Below are 16,520 nucleotides of genomic sequence, written 5' to 3' on the forward strand. Positions count from 1 at the left end.
TCATACAAAACTGTAATATTTCTAAGCAGGGAGAATACCTTAAATAAGGCAAAAAGATAAACAATTAGCCAGGGGAAAAACATTGTCAAAAAGAATCCTGACAGAGTTCCCTCTGTGGCACAGCAAGTTAAGATCTGGCATTGTTCCTGTTGTGGTGTGGATTTGATCCCTGGCCTGGTACAGCAGGTTAAGGAATCTGGCATTGCCATAGCTGTGGCATCGGTCACAGCTGCAGCTCAGATTCAATCGTGGCCCAGGAACTTCCACATGCTGCAGGTGCAGCCAAAAATAAAAACTATCCTGAATATACAAAGACTTTGTGCAAATCAATGAGGATACAAATATGCCATTAATAAAATGGACAAAAAGTACAAACAGGGAAAAAACACATGTGAGCAGTACACATATTAAAAGACATTCACTTAGCTCATAATCCAACAAATGGAAATAAAAATTACAGTCAGATATGATTTTTCATCTATCTGACTGGCAAAGATGAAAACAGTTATCAAAATCCTAGTCGAGGAGTTCCCATTGTGGCTCAGCAGTACAAACCCAACTAATATTCATGAGGACATGGGTTCGATCACGGCCTTGATCAGTGGGTGAAGGATCCGGCATTGCCGTGAGCTGTGATGTAGGTCACAGACATGGCTTGGATCTGGCATTGCTGTGGCTGTGATGGAGGCCGACAGTCGCAGCTACAATTTGACCCCCAGCCTGGGAACTTCCATATGTTGTGGGTGCAGCCCTAAAACAAACAAACAAAAAAAACCATGTGGAGAAGTATGTAGGAAGGAGAACTCCATGCAGGGCCAGGGTTAGTGCAAATAGGTAAACTCTTTCTTCAGAGTGGTTTGGCAACATATTTTAAAGCTTTGAAAATCACATGCCTGCTGATCAGTGATCCCACTTCTAGAACCTTAGTCTAAAGAAGATCACATCCTCGCTAGGATCCGTGATCCAATAAGAATAGGAAGTGTCAGTTCAGATTTTCAGCGTCTCTACAATCCCAAGACCAGGAAGTCCTTCTGTCATAATGAGAAGGATCAGACCAACACAAGTGTACAATGTGTAAGCTAAGTGTTTCCTTGGTCAAGTGTTTTCTTGTTTAACAAATTTAATTTCAATTCAAGCATCAGGATGATCAGCTTGAGGCCTTTTCAAGGTAATTTAAATGGCCCTAGTGCTTCCTTAATGTTTCATACTAAATTTAAGATCCCTACTTAAAAACTTGTTCTTCATTCATGCCCATGTGCATGTTATCAGTCAAGATGGACCCAGGATCATGTGGGATCCAACTGCAGCATCAGGGTCAGGGATATCTCTCCAACACATGTGCAGCTTTTTTGCAAGAAGGGAAGGAGGCCATCCCTGGAGCATAGTGTCCTGTCCTCCAATGTGGGCTGCAGACTGCAGGTGTCTCACCGGCTCCCAGTCAACAGTCCATAAAGGGAGTTGTATCCATTGTTCCTGTCACTGGCAATGGCTGCCTCTCCTTTCTGTGGATTCTACGGGTTCTGCAGCCTCAACACACCTACCACCCAGGAATCATAACCTAATTTGCTCCTGAACCGCAGCACATCATTGGCACTTCTTAAACTAAAGGCCTAATATGGAGGAACCATATCCTTACAGGGTTAATGCTACTCTAAATTTTAAGTACTGCCCAATACGAACAGATATGAGGAAGTGAAAGCCATCTGGAAGAATTCTTGGAGCCACCATGTGTATTAATTAGATGTGCACGTTTCTGCCTCTACCACGAAAGGACGCTTCTCAATGCCGGGTTCCCTCGGTGGCTTCTGCTGTGTCTATTCGTTACCAACTGTCACCAACCATCCAGGCTCAGCCTCTCAGATTACAGACTACACCTGCTGCCAATCAAAAATAGCCAGACCTTGATTCTGTCCGTTCCCTAGTCTCCATTTGTGCTCAGACACTGTCGGGCATAACTGGTAATGTGTTACTTTAATAAGAAGTTATGTTGTAATACAGTTCTACTGAATACTATATTGAACTAATCACCACATTTAGGAGCACTTGTTTAGAAATTTAAAACAGAGTCTGTGATTTAGTTTCAATATTAGTGTCAAAAGTCTCTCCTAAGATGCTTTTATAATTTGAAGAGACATGATCTAAAGTATCAAATGTATGCTTACCACTGGGAAAAACGTCCACTTTAATTTTGACAAACATCTCCCTTACTTATAGGAGCAACTCGAAACTTTTGCCTGAATTCATCCTATCAGTTTTATAAACGCATATGCCTTAAGACCATCTATTTCCAACAAATTTCCACTAAAACAAAAAATAGGAGATTCCATTGTGGCTCAGTAGGTTAAAGACCCAATGTTGTCTCTATGAAGATTCGGGTTCAATCTCTGGCCTTACTCGCTGGGTTAAGGATCCAGCATTGCCACAAGTTGCAGTGTAGGTCACAGATGCAGCTCAGATCTAGAGTTGCTATGGCTGTGGGGTAGGCCTGTAGCTGCAGCTCCAATTCAGCCCCTGGCCTGGGAACTCCATATGCCACAGGTATGGCCATAAAAAGAAAAAAGATAATAATAAATTAAATTAAAATAAAAAGGAAAAATAAAAATAGAAATATCAAATTATGATACTATCTTTTGCCATCTATCTGTTAAGTACTATTATGGGGGTAAGCTGAACTACAACATAATTTGAAGGGTCCAGAATACGCCACTGTGGCCTAAAAATGATTTTCAGCTGAGAGCATTTGAGTTCCTGAAATCTCTTAGCAGAGCCTCTCAAAAAAACTCAATTGTCATAAATTCCCTCCCAGAAAACAAGCTAGGGAAGACTGATTTTTACCACCAGGGATAATTCTCCAACTATACCTAAACAGATATTGTCACAAAACTGTCATATCACCCATCTATTCTCTAAGGGTCCATTTATCTTTTCAAAAAGTTATTTGTTTCCCTATAGGTGCCGTTTCTCCTTCTCCCCATCTCCTATTAAGACGGTGTATAAGCGCAAATTCTAACCACCCCTTTAGGTCATTTTTTTTTTTCTGTGAGTAAATCTGTCTTTTCTCTTGCTTATCTGACTTTTATCAGTTTAATGTGCAAACCCCAAATTGATGAACCTGAGAGTAGAGGGAAAGTTTTCTTCCCTGAAAATTTAAATCAAGAAATACACTGCATTATGAGTGCATTTGAGAACCATGCTAACATTCTTATTAATTACAATCTAAGCAATTATATAATTAACAATTTAATACTCTTTTTAAAGTTTTCTTCTTCCCTCACTTTAAACCTCCTCTTTATATCTTTCTTGTTTCTAATTCTTAGATTATTTTCAAGCATTATCCTCTAAGCATAATTTAGCAGAAATAATTTGTTTTCCCTTTCTATTTCTGATAAGTTAGAACATATAATTATTAAGTATTAGAAACACCACCCATTTTTTGCCAGTTTATGAAAACCTCTCAAGTACAATCAAGCTAAAACATCCTATTGATTAAATAAAGTTACTATTTCATTAACCACTGAGAACTGAAAGCTTTCTGAAACAGAGATTTAAAACACACACACAGTGACTTTGTACAAAAAAATGACATCCCTCCTTCACTAGAGTTCATTGTTTTAAAACTGATTCGATGATGATAAAAATAAAATGACAAACCAAGATGATTAGTCCAATGTGACACAGATATATACACTTTCTACCAAGATATGAAAAATAAATTATAGGGTCTCTCCCTCCGGAGAAAGTCCACTCAGATGGCCCCAAGCCCTCCCTTGACACTTAGCTAACCTCCTGTGGCTCGCAAAGCACCAGGAGGCTGGTGCCCACAATTAAGACAGACTTTCTACACAGCATCCTTGGGTGCTGTGACACTCTCATCCTGCTGTGCAGGAAAGCAGGTGTACAGTGTGCCCACTGTTTTACTGAAAAAACACACTCAGTGGTCTGCGGCAGGTTGGACCACCAAACCTTGAATAGCTGTATCAAGATTGCCAGAAGATACCCATTCTGTTAAAGTATACAATAACTAACTTCTCAAGCTTGCCCACAACCTATGACTCTCCCCCTCTGCAGGCTCAGCTGACCATGTCTTTGCTTACAAATCTTAGAGATGTTCTACACTGGCTACAATGCATCTAGATTTGACTGTCTGGGCCCACTCCCTTTCCAGTCTCATGTCCTACCACCATACCTCAAACCAGCCACAAACTCCTGGCAGCAACCCCAACTCAAGGCACTTTCCCACCTCCTCCTGTTTGACACATCCTGCCTCTGCTTTCAGAGCTAACTGCTTCTCTTCCTGCCAAGACTCAGCTCAAATGTCCCCTCTTCCAGGAAACAAACTGTTTTTTTCTTCCCCGCTGGGCACCCACAGCACACTACCAGGGTTCCCAGTGTTTACAGGTCTCTGTCCCAGCTGCACCTCAGTATGCAGGGATGTGGATTTGGAGGCCTCCAAACATAATTCAGTGTCACACTTGTAGTCACAGAAGACAGTAGGCACATAATAAATGTTTAGTAAATACATGAGTACATAGATGGACAAAGGAGTGAAAGAACAACAAATGAACCCAAAGCTAATGAATTAAATTTCTAGTTGTTGCCTAGAGAGAGGACAGGTCTTTCGTTTAATTCTCAATAATATTAAATCCTGGCTGATCTCTCAAGAACACCCTGAGTCCACCGTCCTTTTCAGCTATTCCTCACTTCCATGTGTTCAGTTCATTTCCCCATCTCCTCAGATACAATCCTCATCTGTCTAACCCAGCATTTGACCACTTCACAAGCTCCTCTTTATTCCATAGCCGCCCTTGTGTAGTAATAACGTACTTGCATTTATTTCTATAAAGACTCCCAACTAGACCATATGCTTCCTGGGCCTAATTCTTCTGTCCTTGTAATCCCAGAGTCCAAGACAGTGCCTGACAAATAGCAGGAGCTCAATACATGTGCAAGGGATAAATAAATCAATGAAGAAAGGAAGAGGAAACCATTTTCACACTTCACTTTTTTCTTTTGGTTAAATCATCAGCATTTTCTAGGTAAATTATGAACAGAGAGGGATGATGTGGGAAGAATAGGAAATCATGTTTAGTTAAATCAATGCTTGAATAAAACATTGTATGATACCACAGTCTTTTTTGATATTCTTATCTACAGACCCTTCACCATCATCATACTGTCTCTCAGTGTCTGTTCTCAACAGCATAATAATTTAACAAGTTTTGTTACTGGATACAATTGAGCAAATCACAAAACTTATAAAAGATATTGTTGACAGTGCCCATCTGCCAGGCCCATGCCAAGATCTTTCACATACATTGTTTTTCTTAATCTTTTGTCTTTTTTTTTTTCCCCCCCATAGGACCACACCTGAGGCATATGGAAGTTCCCAGTCTAGGGGTTGAATCGTGAGCTGTAGCCACTGGCCTATGCCACAGCAAAATGCCAGATCCGAGCCATGTCTGTGACCTACACCACAGCTTACAGAAGTGCCAGATCCTTAACCCACTGAACAAGACCAGGGATTGAACGCATGTTCTTAGGGATACAAGTCAAGTTCATTACCACTGAGTCACAACGGGAACTCCCTGTTTTTGCTAATCTTCAAAAACACTCCAAGAGTTGCATTTAGAAAACGGAGTCTGAGAGAGTTTAAATTACTTGCCCCAAAATCACTTTACTAATAAGTTGTGGAACCTAGGTTTTCACCCAGGTCTGTTCAAAGAGAATGCTCTTTAACCAAAACTTTAAAAATTCCAGGACTTACTTCTGAAGATTAGAATAATGGCACAGACAGAATTCCAAAGGGCTGTGCCTTCATCTTCACTATCACCAGCTGCAAAAATATCATTCACCACTATTAAGTATTTTGTTTAACCCTTGCTAACCACTAAATCACTAAAGAGCACAGAAGTCCCCAGGAGAAATAAATGCTGCCTTAGAAAATCACCCTAAGCGTGGCAGCAACTACTCTAGGCTCTTGATCCAAATGGGCCCTCCTACTGTAGATGCATTTGGGGGTATCAACAATTCTCCAGCATACCTTTAAAATAACAAGAACTAGGGACTGGAGAAGCTGTGGGTAAAAGGCACTGACCACAGTGAAGTCAAAATGGTATAACCTTTCCATAGGTCAACCTGTCGTCATGTATTCAAAGTCATATCCTTTGACATAGCAAGTCCACAAGTAAGAATTTATCCTAAGGAAGTAAATGAGTAACGCCCAGAGATGTACAAATAAGAACCTAAAAATCAAACAACTGCAGAATGATGAGCTTATCTGAGATGCAGATGTATGATGGCATATTATGCAATCATTAAAAACAGTGATGAAGGGAAAAAAAAATACAGATGGCCAAAAAACACATGAAGAGATGTTCAACATCACTCACCATTAGAGAAATGCAAGTCAAAACTACTATGAGGTACCACCTTACACCAGCCAGAATGGCCACCATCCAAAAAATCTATAAACAGTAAGTGCTGGAGAGGGTGTGGAGAAAAAGGAACCCTAGTACACTGTTGGTGGGAATGTAAATTGGTGCAACCACTCTGGAAAACGGTATGGAGATTCCTCAGAAAACTAAAAATAGGATTACATTTTGATCCAGCAATCCCACTCCCGAGCATCTATCCAGAGAAAACCATGACTCGAAAAGACACATGTACTCCGATGTTCATTGCCGCACTCTTTTCAATAGCCAAGACATGGAAACAACCTAAATGTCCATCAACAGAGGAGTGGTTCAAGAAGATGTGGTACATATACACAATGGAATATTACTCAGCCATTAAAAGGAACGAAATACCAGCATTTTTAGCAACATGGATGGACCTAGAAATTATCATGCTAAGTGAAGTCAGTCATGCAATGAGACACCAACATCAAATGCTTTCACTGACATGTGGGATCTGAAAAAAGGACACAATGAACTTCTTTGCAGCATAGATACTGACTCACAGACTTTGAAAAACTTATGGTTTCCAAAAGGAGACAGTTTGGGGGGGGGGAATGCAAAAAAAAAAAAAAAAAAAAACCAGTGATGAAGGAGTTCCCGTTGTGGTGCAGCAGAAGTGAATCTGACTAGGAACCATGAAGTTGCAGGTTCAATCCTTGCCCTCACTCAGTGGCTTAAAGATCTGGCGTTGCCGTGAGCTGTGGCGTAGGTCACAGAAGTGGCTCGGATCCCGAATGCTATGGCTGTGGTGTAGGCTGTCAGCTGTAGCTCCAATTAGTCCCCTAGCCTGAGAACCTCCATATGCCTCGGGTGCGGCCCTAAAAAGCAAAAAACAAAAAAACAAAAAACAGTGATGAACAACACTGTAAATCAACTATACTTTAATAAAAAAGTGATGCACCTGTATCTACTGCTCTACTAAAATGTCATCAAAACATTATACATGTAAAAAGCAGATTATAAAATATATAATCTGATCCCCCCTTTTTTCCAAAAACTGTATATGTACTTTTAAAAGTCTGTAAGAAAAAAACTTAAAAGGCTATAAGAATATACATCAAAATATTAATAATGGTGGAGTTCCCATTATGGCTCTATGGGTTAAGAACTCAACATAGTGTCCGTGAGGATCCAGGTTCAATCCCTGGCCTCACTCAGTGGGTTAGGATTTTGCGTTGCCACAAGCTGCAACGTAGGCTGCAGATTTGGCTCAGATTTGGCATTGCTATGGCTGTGGTGTAGGCCTGCAGCTGCAGCTCCAATTAGACACCTAGCTTGGGAACTTCCACATGCCACAGGTGCGGCCATAAAAAGAAAAGAAAAAAAAAGTTAACAATGGTGATCTAAGTGGCAGAATTATAGGCTTAACGTTCTAGTCAAAGAGAACTCTGCCTACCTACTTTAAATTTTTTTTCACATTTCCCATTTTATTATTGGTAAAATAATGAAGTAACAAAAATTTCTTATTAAATCAATCCCTTAAAAATGTTAAAGAGCTGGTGATCAAAATCAATCATGACAGATTTTTTCCCCTAGAAATTTCATTTTTATGCCTTCAAACACTTTAAATTGGTATAGCAAAAAGCCGGAGGTAAATTCACAGAAGGATTAAGCTGTAAGCTATTTCCCACTTTATCTCCTGTTTTCAATCCGCTATGGAATGATATATATTCTCTGACTTATGGGACCTGACATTGAAGATTTGGTTTCTAGAAGTTAAGTTCAGGTCCTATAACAAGTAAAAAGAACAGTAAGCACTGTGCATAAAACACCATTAGCAGAGCTTGGAATAATTCTTACTATAATATACAAAGTACAAAAGATGACTCTTCAATGGACTAGGCAATATTTTCCATCAATCCCCATTACAAAAGTGGATTTCAAAAGACAAGATCCAAAAGTAGCAGATATTTTTCAAGACATGACAAAAAAATAACTTCTAGATACGGCAAGAAAATTACAAGATGACAACAATGCTCCACATACCTTAGACCCTCAATAAATATTCCTTGGTTTGGAAAATAAACAGCAGGCAAACATTCTTCATTTTCCTTCTGATGGATATAGGTAATTTAAATGTAGTAAGCATTCAAGTAAACACCTAAAAAAAAAAACTATTTATAGTATACTACAAACCTGGGGTTATAAAAAGTGTTTGGAGGAGTTTCCATTGTGGAGTAGCAGAAACAAATCCGACTAGGAACCACGAGGTTGCAGGTTCAATCCCTGGCCTTGTTCAGTGGGTTAAGGATCCAGCATTGCCATAAGCCATGGTGTAGGTTGCAGACACGGCTCAGATACCACACTGCTGTGGCTGTGGTGTAAGCCAGCAGCTGTAGCTCCGATTCAACCCCTAGCCTGGGAACTTTCATATACCTCAGGTGTGGCCCTAAAAAGCAAAAAAAAAAAAAAAAAAAAAAAAACAAGTTTGGTGGCCTAAATACATGAAAAATACAATTCATGTTTATGGGGAAGAGGTGGCACTCCAAAAATCTACTTGTAAGCAGATGTATGAAATTCAGATCACATTTTCCATCAAAACAATGTTACTATATAATTAAGGTTAATTAACTCCCAGCCTGGTCCATGAAGATTTAGAACTATTTATCCCACACCTGCATTTTAGGTTAATGGCACTCAAGGTCTAAGTGAAGAAACCAGTGTTAGGGGAATAAGACTTTCCTTCACTCTGAGCTGAAGGCTCTCAGCTGGGTTCCTCTCCACAGGGGCTCTCCAGCTAAGAGGTGCCACCCCCAGGGCCATTCCCTCTTCCTTCGGACAGCACATGTCCACATGACCAGTCAATGGAGGTGAAGAAGCCTTTTAAGGCGCTCCCTCAAGCCTCAAGGAAAGATAACTGCAGGACCATCCCAGCTCCAGAGCTCCTGGTTATCACTGCATCACTGGTCAACTCCTCCCTGTGCTACTCCTGCTTCCCTCACTCCCCCACTAGTAACGATGCCAAGAACACCTCCAGTAAACTTCCAGCAGGTACATCTTTATCTCAAAGACTATTTCCAGAATCTAAGGGGCTAACCCTTAGTAAGTTCATAATACATAAGTCAGGCACTGTTTTTATATATGCATAAGTTTGTAATAGCATGTTAACAGAGATGGCTATCTTACTACAGATGTATGAGTAGGAACTATAACCTCATTTTAAATATGTAGAAACTGAGTCTGAGAAGCCCAGAGACTTGCCCCAGATTGATCATTTGGCAAGTAATTTGAGGAGCCAGATCTACTGAATGCAAGGCCAGTCACTGGGTAAACTAACTCCATCTACTAAAAAATGCTGTTGAATGAATGAAGGCAAACTCAGCAGTCCAGGGGCTCTGGTGGCAGTCAGGAATGAGTGGAGGGGTGAACCATGGTCATCCATAAGTCAGGAATTTGTAAAAAGGACTTGGGATCCAGGCCCATTAAAAAGTAGACGGTATGACCAAAGGTTTATATATTTTTAGGCCTTAAGTAAAAAGCAGTGGCCTAATGGAACCAGAATTCCAGAATGAAACTATGTAGTAATACTCTACTAGACATGATCACTAGATCTTAAAAATAATGACTGAAAATCTTGTCCACCTATAATCAAAATGCTGCAACATGTACAGACAGATATTTACTATGTAGGAAGAGGATGGCATTTCCTCATGTTTTATTCCAATTCCCACAAAAAAAAGCTTCTTAAACAAGTATCTAAAAATGTACCAATAAATTTCTTATTAGGGGAACAAAGTCCTTAGAATTAATATTCAACTTACTCAAAGAGGCACAACTGCAACTAGTTCAACTTCTTCGACTACAACCATGCCATGGCTTCCCCAAGCTGTCCCTAACCAGTAAATCTTTTTTTTTTAGACTCAGCAGTTATTTATAACTACTGACTAACAGTGAACAACTAGGAACTAATATTACCCTTCTCTGTCGTCCATGCTGCCCAAGAACCATAAAACATAAAACCATTCCATAAACACCAAACAACTACAAATAAATACTATTAACTTAGGTGAAGTCATTAAGCTTGCATGCTTGCAGATGTAGGTCAAAATTGACTTGAACGGGGAGAAGAAACCATTTAAAAATTTAATAGAATGTAAATTTACTATACCCTTGAAATAACTGTTTGGTGTGTTACATTCACAATCATAAAATCTAATGTCACAAATAAATAAAATATTGGAATATGCTTAAAAATACTTTTAGAGTTCAATTAATGACATTTTTAAAGCTGAAAATAATTGGGCCTTATCAGTTGATTCTGAGAATTTGTACCAGTTAACCCTTTCTTTAAAAATTCACCAATGGAATTCCCGTCATGGCGCAGTGGTTAACTAATCCGACTAGGAACCATGAGGTTGCGGGTTCAATCCCTGGCCTTGCTCAGTGGGTTAACGATCCGGCGTTGCCGTGAGTTGTGTGAACTGTGGTGTAGGTCGGATCCTGCGTTGCTATGGTTCTGGTGTAGGCCGGTGGGCTACAGCTCCGCTTCGACCCCTAGCCTGGGAACCTCCATACGCCCAGGGGAGCGGCCCAGGAAATAGCAAAAAGACCAAAAAAAAAAAAAAAAAAAAAAAAAAATTCACCAATGACAGAGTTCCCGTTGTTTCAGTGGTTAACAAAGCTGACTAGTATCCATCAGGATGCAGCTTTGATCCCTGGCCTTGCTCAGTGTGTTAAGGATTCGGCACTGTGTGAGCTGTGGTGAAGATTGCAGATGCGGCTCTGATTCCACGTTGCTGTAGTTGTGGCCTAGGCCTGGCAACTATAGCTCCAATTCGACCCCTAGCCTGGGAACCCCCATATGCTGCGGGTGCGGCCCTAAAAAGCCAAAAAAAGAAAAAAATCACCAATGCCACCTCTCCCATCCTACATTACAAAGCACCACTCTAAATGAAAGAAAACAAACTGTAATTTCTTTATTTATCAATTTTGCACACAGGAGGCTTCATCATTCACGTTATCATCAATGGCAGTAAAACGGCCTTCAAATTAAGGTGGATCATTCATTGAGACTTCACACAATGGCAGAACCAAGAATTTGGTGTCATAAAATTCACTGCTGAATTTAAGTTTGTAACTTCTCTAACCATGATTATGGCAATGTCTGGCCCATTTCTTCTCTTTTTCCACCCAGTCATGTAATAAAACAAGCTCCAAACCCCAGAAATACATAGCTTCTTACAGATAAACACAGAACTGCTAGATATACCTGAGTCTGCCACTTCAGAGGAGAGCTGTAATAGGGGCGCCATTGCCACAGCTTCATGTTTACAAATGAGGATAAACCACCAGTCTAAGAACAATATTTCTTCCCACCACCTTAAAGTGGTGTCATCTTCCAGAGAAGGAAGAAATGGAAACAGTTACCTGGAAGCTTCCACCCAGACAGAAAACAGCAGGTAAGCCAGAACCACCACCAGGAATGCAGGCTCCATGAAGACATGATGTCCTCTTTCTCCACCGCCACCTCTCCTTCAATGCTTAACCCAGGAGTTCCCGTCGTGGCACAATAGTTAACAAATCCGACTAGGAACCATGAGGTTGCGGGTTCGGTCCCTGCCCTTGCTCAGTGGGTTAACGATCCGGCGTTGCCGTGAGCTGTGGTGTAGGTTGCAGACGAGGCTAGGATCCCGAGTTGCTGTGGCTCTGGCATAGGTCAGTGGCTACAGCTCCGCTTCGACCCCTAGCCTGGGAACCTCCATAGGCCGCGGGAGTGGCCCAAAGAAATAGCAAGAAGACAGAACAAAAACAAAAACAAAAAAAAACAAACAAAAAAACCCACTTAACCCAGTACCTGTAAAACGGTAAATGCTTAATATCTTCTGAATGAGAGAACGGCAACTATCATTCACTAATCACTTTCCTTGAGAAACTTTACTAAGCTTGTCACAAACGTAACAAGCCTTTAAAACAAGAACTGGGGACTGGGGTGGGGAGGGCACTCTGAGCCTCACGAAACCCTGTGAGGGAATCAATACAATCAGCGTAATCCTTGTTTCCAATTTTACAAGTACGGAAATTGAGGTTCAGAAAAGCGGTCCTTCCCAAGATGACAAAACTCTAAACAGCTGAGCCAGAAGTCTGTCTGTCTTCTTTCCCCTCTGCCACATCAATACCAAAATGAAGTTCAGTACAAGGTACACAAAAGACTGTGGAAAAGACGGTCTGGCCCAAAGCAGTGTTTTCAACAATTCACAAATGACATAAATTTGTTCCTGGAGGGTGAGGGGGGGACTTCCTATTTCAAAACTGCAGAGATACAGCCAATGGGGCCTAAGGTTCTGTTTCTAATAGGCTACACTTCAATCTCCATGTCTCCATGTTCAGACCACTGTGGGGTTCTTCTAAGTAGTGCAGGTAACCTGTTTAAAAAATTAAGTTACATAAAGAATGGCTTTAAAAGCTGATTATATGTTAAAAGCCAGATATAAAGAACCTAATCTCCCCTTATTGAAATACCCCTGTATCCCCAACCCTGAAAAACTGCCTGACCTGAGGAACTCAAAGAACTGTCCAAGTCTGAAAATGTTTGTTCAGCACCCTATAACTAAAACCAAGTCTCTGCAGTGACAACAACAACCCTGTCACATCTTCTCTACTCCTTAAGTGCCCCTTTAAAAGGTGCATTCAGGCACAACCTAAGATTATTAGGCTTCCTTCTGAAAATGCGAAGCAGAATTAACCAGAGGATGATTTTTTTTTTTTTAAACTCCCGGGCTGAGAACGGAAGTCAAGTTCAGATTCTCTTCCTTCCTCAAGTGAGCAAGAGAATTAAAGAGCACCCCCACCCAGCGACACACACACACACACACACACACACGCACGCACACACACACCCTACAGTAAAAATGTCTCGGGGCCTCTTCACCTGTGGCAATCGACACAGCAAGCCTCGATTTGCAGGGATTTGAAGCTCTTCTTCATTCGGTGGGTGGGGAAGGCGGGTGGGTGAGGGGAGCGCAGGGAAAAATGAACTGGTGCCTAAGTTTTCAATCGGATCATTCTTCTCAACTTGGGCACTTCCTTCCTTCTTTCTTACCCCCAGCCCGGGGCACACACATGGCTTTGCCAGCGCGGGCACGATGGGCAGGGCCCGAGGGGTACGGCGCCTCAGTCCGGCACCCGGGCGCCCCTCCGGGTCTGCGACTCAGGCTGCCCGGGGCGCGCGATTCGTGCGCCCCGCGGACACTGACCTGTGGCCGCCGATCGATCGCCACCGCCGGGCGTGGGGACCGGGAAGGGGCAGCCGCGGCGGGGCGGAGGGGCGGGGTGAGCACTTCCTGACTCTCGCATTGTCCACGCATCGCCCGCGCCACCCAGGGCCCCACCGCCGCGCCGTCCCCGTCGGGGAGGAAGTTGGCGCTCGCACCGCCGGCCCCGTCTTACCGTTCTTGGCTTCTCCGGCGGCTGCAGCCCCCGCGGCGGCTGCGGCGTTGGCGGCGCCCGGCCCCGCGCCTCCCGCGCCCGCGGCGCCCACGGTGCCCGGCGCGCCAGCAGCGGCCGCTCCGCAGCCGGCCGCTGCCGCCAGGGCCCCCCCGGCCGCCGCGCCCGCCGCTGCCAGGGCCCCGGCTCCATTTTCCTGCTCGTCCCCGCTGCTGTTGGCGCGCTTGTTTTTGCGGCCGCCTTTACTGTTTTTGGGGTTGGGCATCTCGCGAGCGTCCAGGTGCCCCGCAGCGGCGAAGGCGGCTCCCCGCGGTGCCGGGAGGCCGAGGACCGAGGGCGCGGGCCGGCGGCTCCTCAGGCTCCCGTCCAGTCGCGCGGCCCGCGCCGCGCCATCCCGGCCGCCGCGCCCTCCCCGGCTTCCTGGAGCCGGGACGCAGCCACTCGAGGCTCGCAGCCGCGCGGGCGCCGCGGGCTCGGAGCGCGAGCGAGACGCTCCAGAGCCGGAGGGAAAAGGCGGGTCTCGGGCTTGTTTTGATTCGGCTTCGCTGACACGCTCTGGCCCCGCCCCTGCCCGTGACGACACTGGGGATTCGGCCTGGCCGCGCCCACCAGGTGACCTCACGGCGGCCGAGCCCGCCCGCATGACGTCACGCCCCGCACAGAGCCAGCCACCTTCAAGTGACGTCATCTGGGCGCCCACACTCGAGGGCCTCTACGGACTCCCTTTCCTGAAATGGGCCCCATTGCCAATTTGGGGGCGTCTAAAGCTACTAGATGGCCTCCTGACCTTCATGCAATTGAGGCTTAGAACAATATGGTACTGGAAAAAATAGGCAGGTGACCAGAAAAAAACTGGAAAATAAAGGATTTCGGATTAATCATCCATCAAAACGGTTTGCCATTAAAAACAATCTTAGATTCAGTAACAAAGAAATAGGGTCGAATTCCTAGACAATGGGGAAGAACAGCAGAATCCCTGAATGGAAGGCCAAAGCAGCCTAGTGGTAAAACAGCCCATTCAAACAAGACCCAGCATTCAGGGATGAAACTAAACGTTGACTGTGACTAAGAAGCAGACCTTGCCTGGGAGGGAAATTCAGTCCCTGTGGATAGGACTGAGTTGTCCTGAAAGATAAGTGGCCACTGCTATGAGCAGGTGGAGATTAGAAGGTGACACCTGTGACAAGACAGTGACTTGGACAGGGAACCTGGGAAAAGTTTCATATGATCTCTTTTTCTGCCTTTTCCAAGACTAGCTCCTTCCTCAGGTCCCAGCTTAAACACATCACTTCCTTCAGGATGATATAACTGAGACCCCTCTGCAGAAGAGTTATCAGAAGCATCACCCTGTTTATTTTCCTCACTCGTCTCTAATTACATTGTCAATGTACATTATTTCCTATCACCTTCTCACTCAAATGAAAGCTCCATAGGTGGGAGAAGAAAGCTCTATAGGTGGGAGATTTTATCTGTCTTGGGCACCTCAAAGGACAGCTAGCATATATTTGTTGGACGTATAAATTCTTTCCCCATGAACTATGGAGGGAACACTGTGTTAGTTGACAATTTACAGTTCTCCTGTATAGTATGATCTCCCTTAACTAGCCCAGCACTCCAGCAAAGACTCTTGGGGTGTGTTCTGAAGCATAAAGAGTCAGGCAGGGACTTCCCTCCCTGTCCTCACCTAATGGGGAGATTCTGATGGGGAACTCTGGGCATTCATTGCAGAGTCCACAGCAGAGCCTGGAACTGCAAGGAAGAGCACTAGACACTCAGGAGCAATTGCTGGTTGGACTTTTCAGGAGGACAGTGACGAATCTTTTAATTCCTTAATTTTTTTTTTTTTTTTACAGGAAAGTAACCCTTTACAGTGCCATATTCACAGTTACAATAGATATTTTGTGCCTATATTTTTATATCTCTTCCTTCCCCATCTCAACTCCCCTAAGCATTAGGATAGCCAGGTTTGTCTATCTTTCTGACTCTGCAGAGTCTAGAATAAAGCCTGACTCACAGTTAGTGTTCAATAAAATTTTGTTAAATGAGAATGTCTAAAGCACTCTTCTTCGGGCTACATTTTTCTGAAGCTTAAAGTGTCAACTAAGCCATCAGTTTTCTAGGAAGTCTTCGCTGACAACCCAAAGCTAGATTGGTTCCCATGGGCTCCCTGCACCTTACCCCCTGCAAGAGCTTGCACACACAGTATTGAATTTGTCTGTTTACTTATCTCGTCTAGGCCTCCACAAGACTATAAGCTCTACGATGGCAGAAACTGTCTTAGGTGGCATGGTATCCTTGGCGCCTAACACAGTGCATGGAGTACGGTGGGTATTTAATAAACGCAGGACAAACACATGAATAAGTAAATGGACAATTGCATTAAAGGTAGATGCAGCAGGATTTGGTGGCCACTTGGATGTGAGGGATGAAGGAGAGAGATAAGTCAAGAAATTCTGAACACTGGAGGAAAGGATGGTGGTAGTTAATTAAATGGAGACTTCAGGGGGAGGATGGTAGAGCTGTGGAGGAAGACAGTGAGTTAATGTGGCCCATTGGACATAGATTAATTTCATTATGATATCTCTCCCTAGAGCGGTGTCATAATATTTTGGTGACTCTGGCTTTGGCTTTCCTTTTTTTTTCTTTGCCTTTTTTTTTTTAATAAGTGGCGAAGATGAAGAA

General features: G+C 43.4%; 1 protein-coding gene across 5 annotated transcripts in view; it reads right to left on the reverse strand.

The window, feature by feature from the left end:
• Nucleotides 1–14,360, reverse strand: part of HECA (hdc homolog, cell cycle regulator) — a 47,627-nt gene extending 33,267 nt beyond the window's left edge. Inside the window, exon 1 of one of the 5 annotated variants that reach the window (XR_014839487.1) lies at nucleotides 13,842–14,107. Coding sequence is in view for 1 of the 5 variants with exons in the window: in XM_021087304.2 (XP_020942963.1) it covers nucleotides 13,842–14,103 (262 nt within the window). In the remaining 4 variants the exon portion in view is untranslated. Of the gene's footprint in view, nucleotides 1–8,441; nucleotides 8,557–13,323; nucleotides 13,767–13,841 lie in introns of those variants that run through there. The other 4 variants (XR_014839490.1, XM_021087304.2, XM_085015779.1 and 1 more) reach the window with 4 other exon arrangements.
• Nucleotides 14,361–16,520: the final 2,160 nt, after the last annotated feature.

The sequence above is a fragment of the Sus scrofa genome, chromosome 1, assembly GCF_054392235.1.
Source record: "Sus scrofa isolate SSC_HxYL_T2T_F1_AM1 chromosome 1, Sscrofa_HxYL_maternal_Yorkshire_Landrace_v2.0, whole genome shotgun sequence".
Classification (NCBI taxonomy): domain Eukaryota; kingdom Metazoa; phylum Chordata; class Mammalia; order Artiodactyla; family Suidae; genus Sus; species Sus scrofa.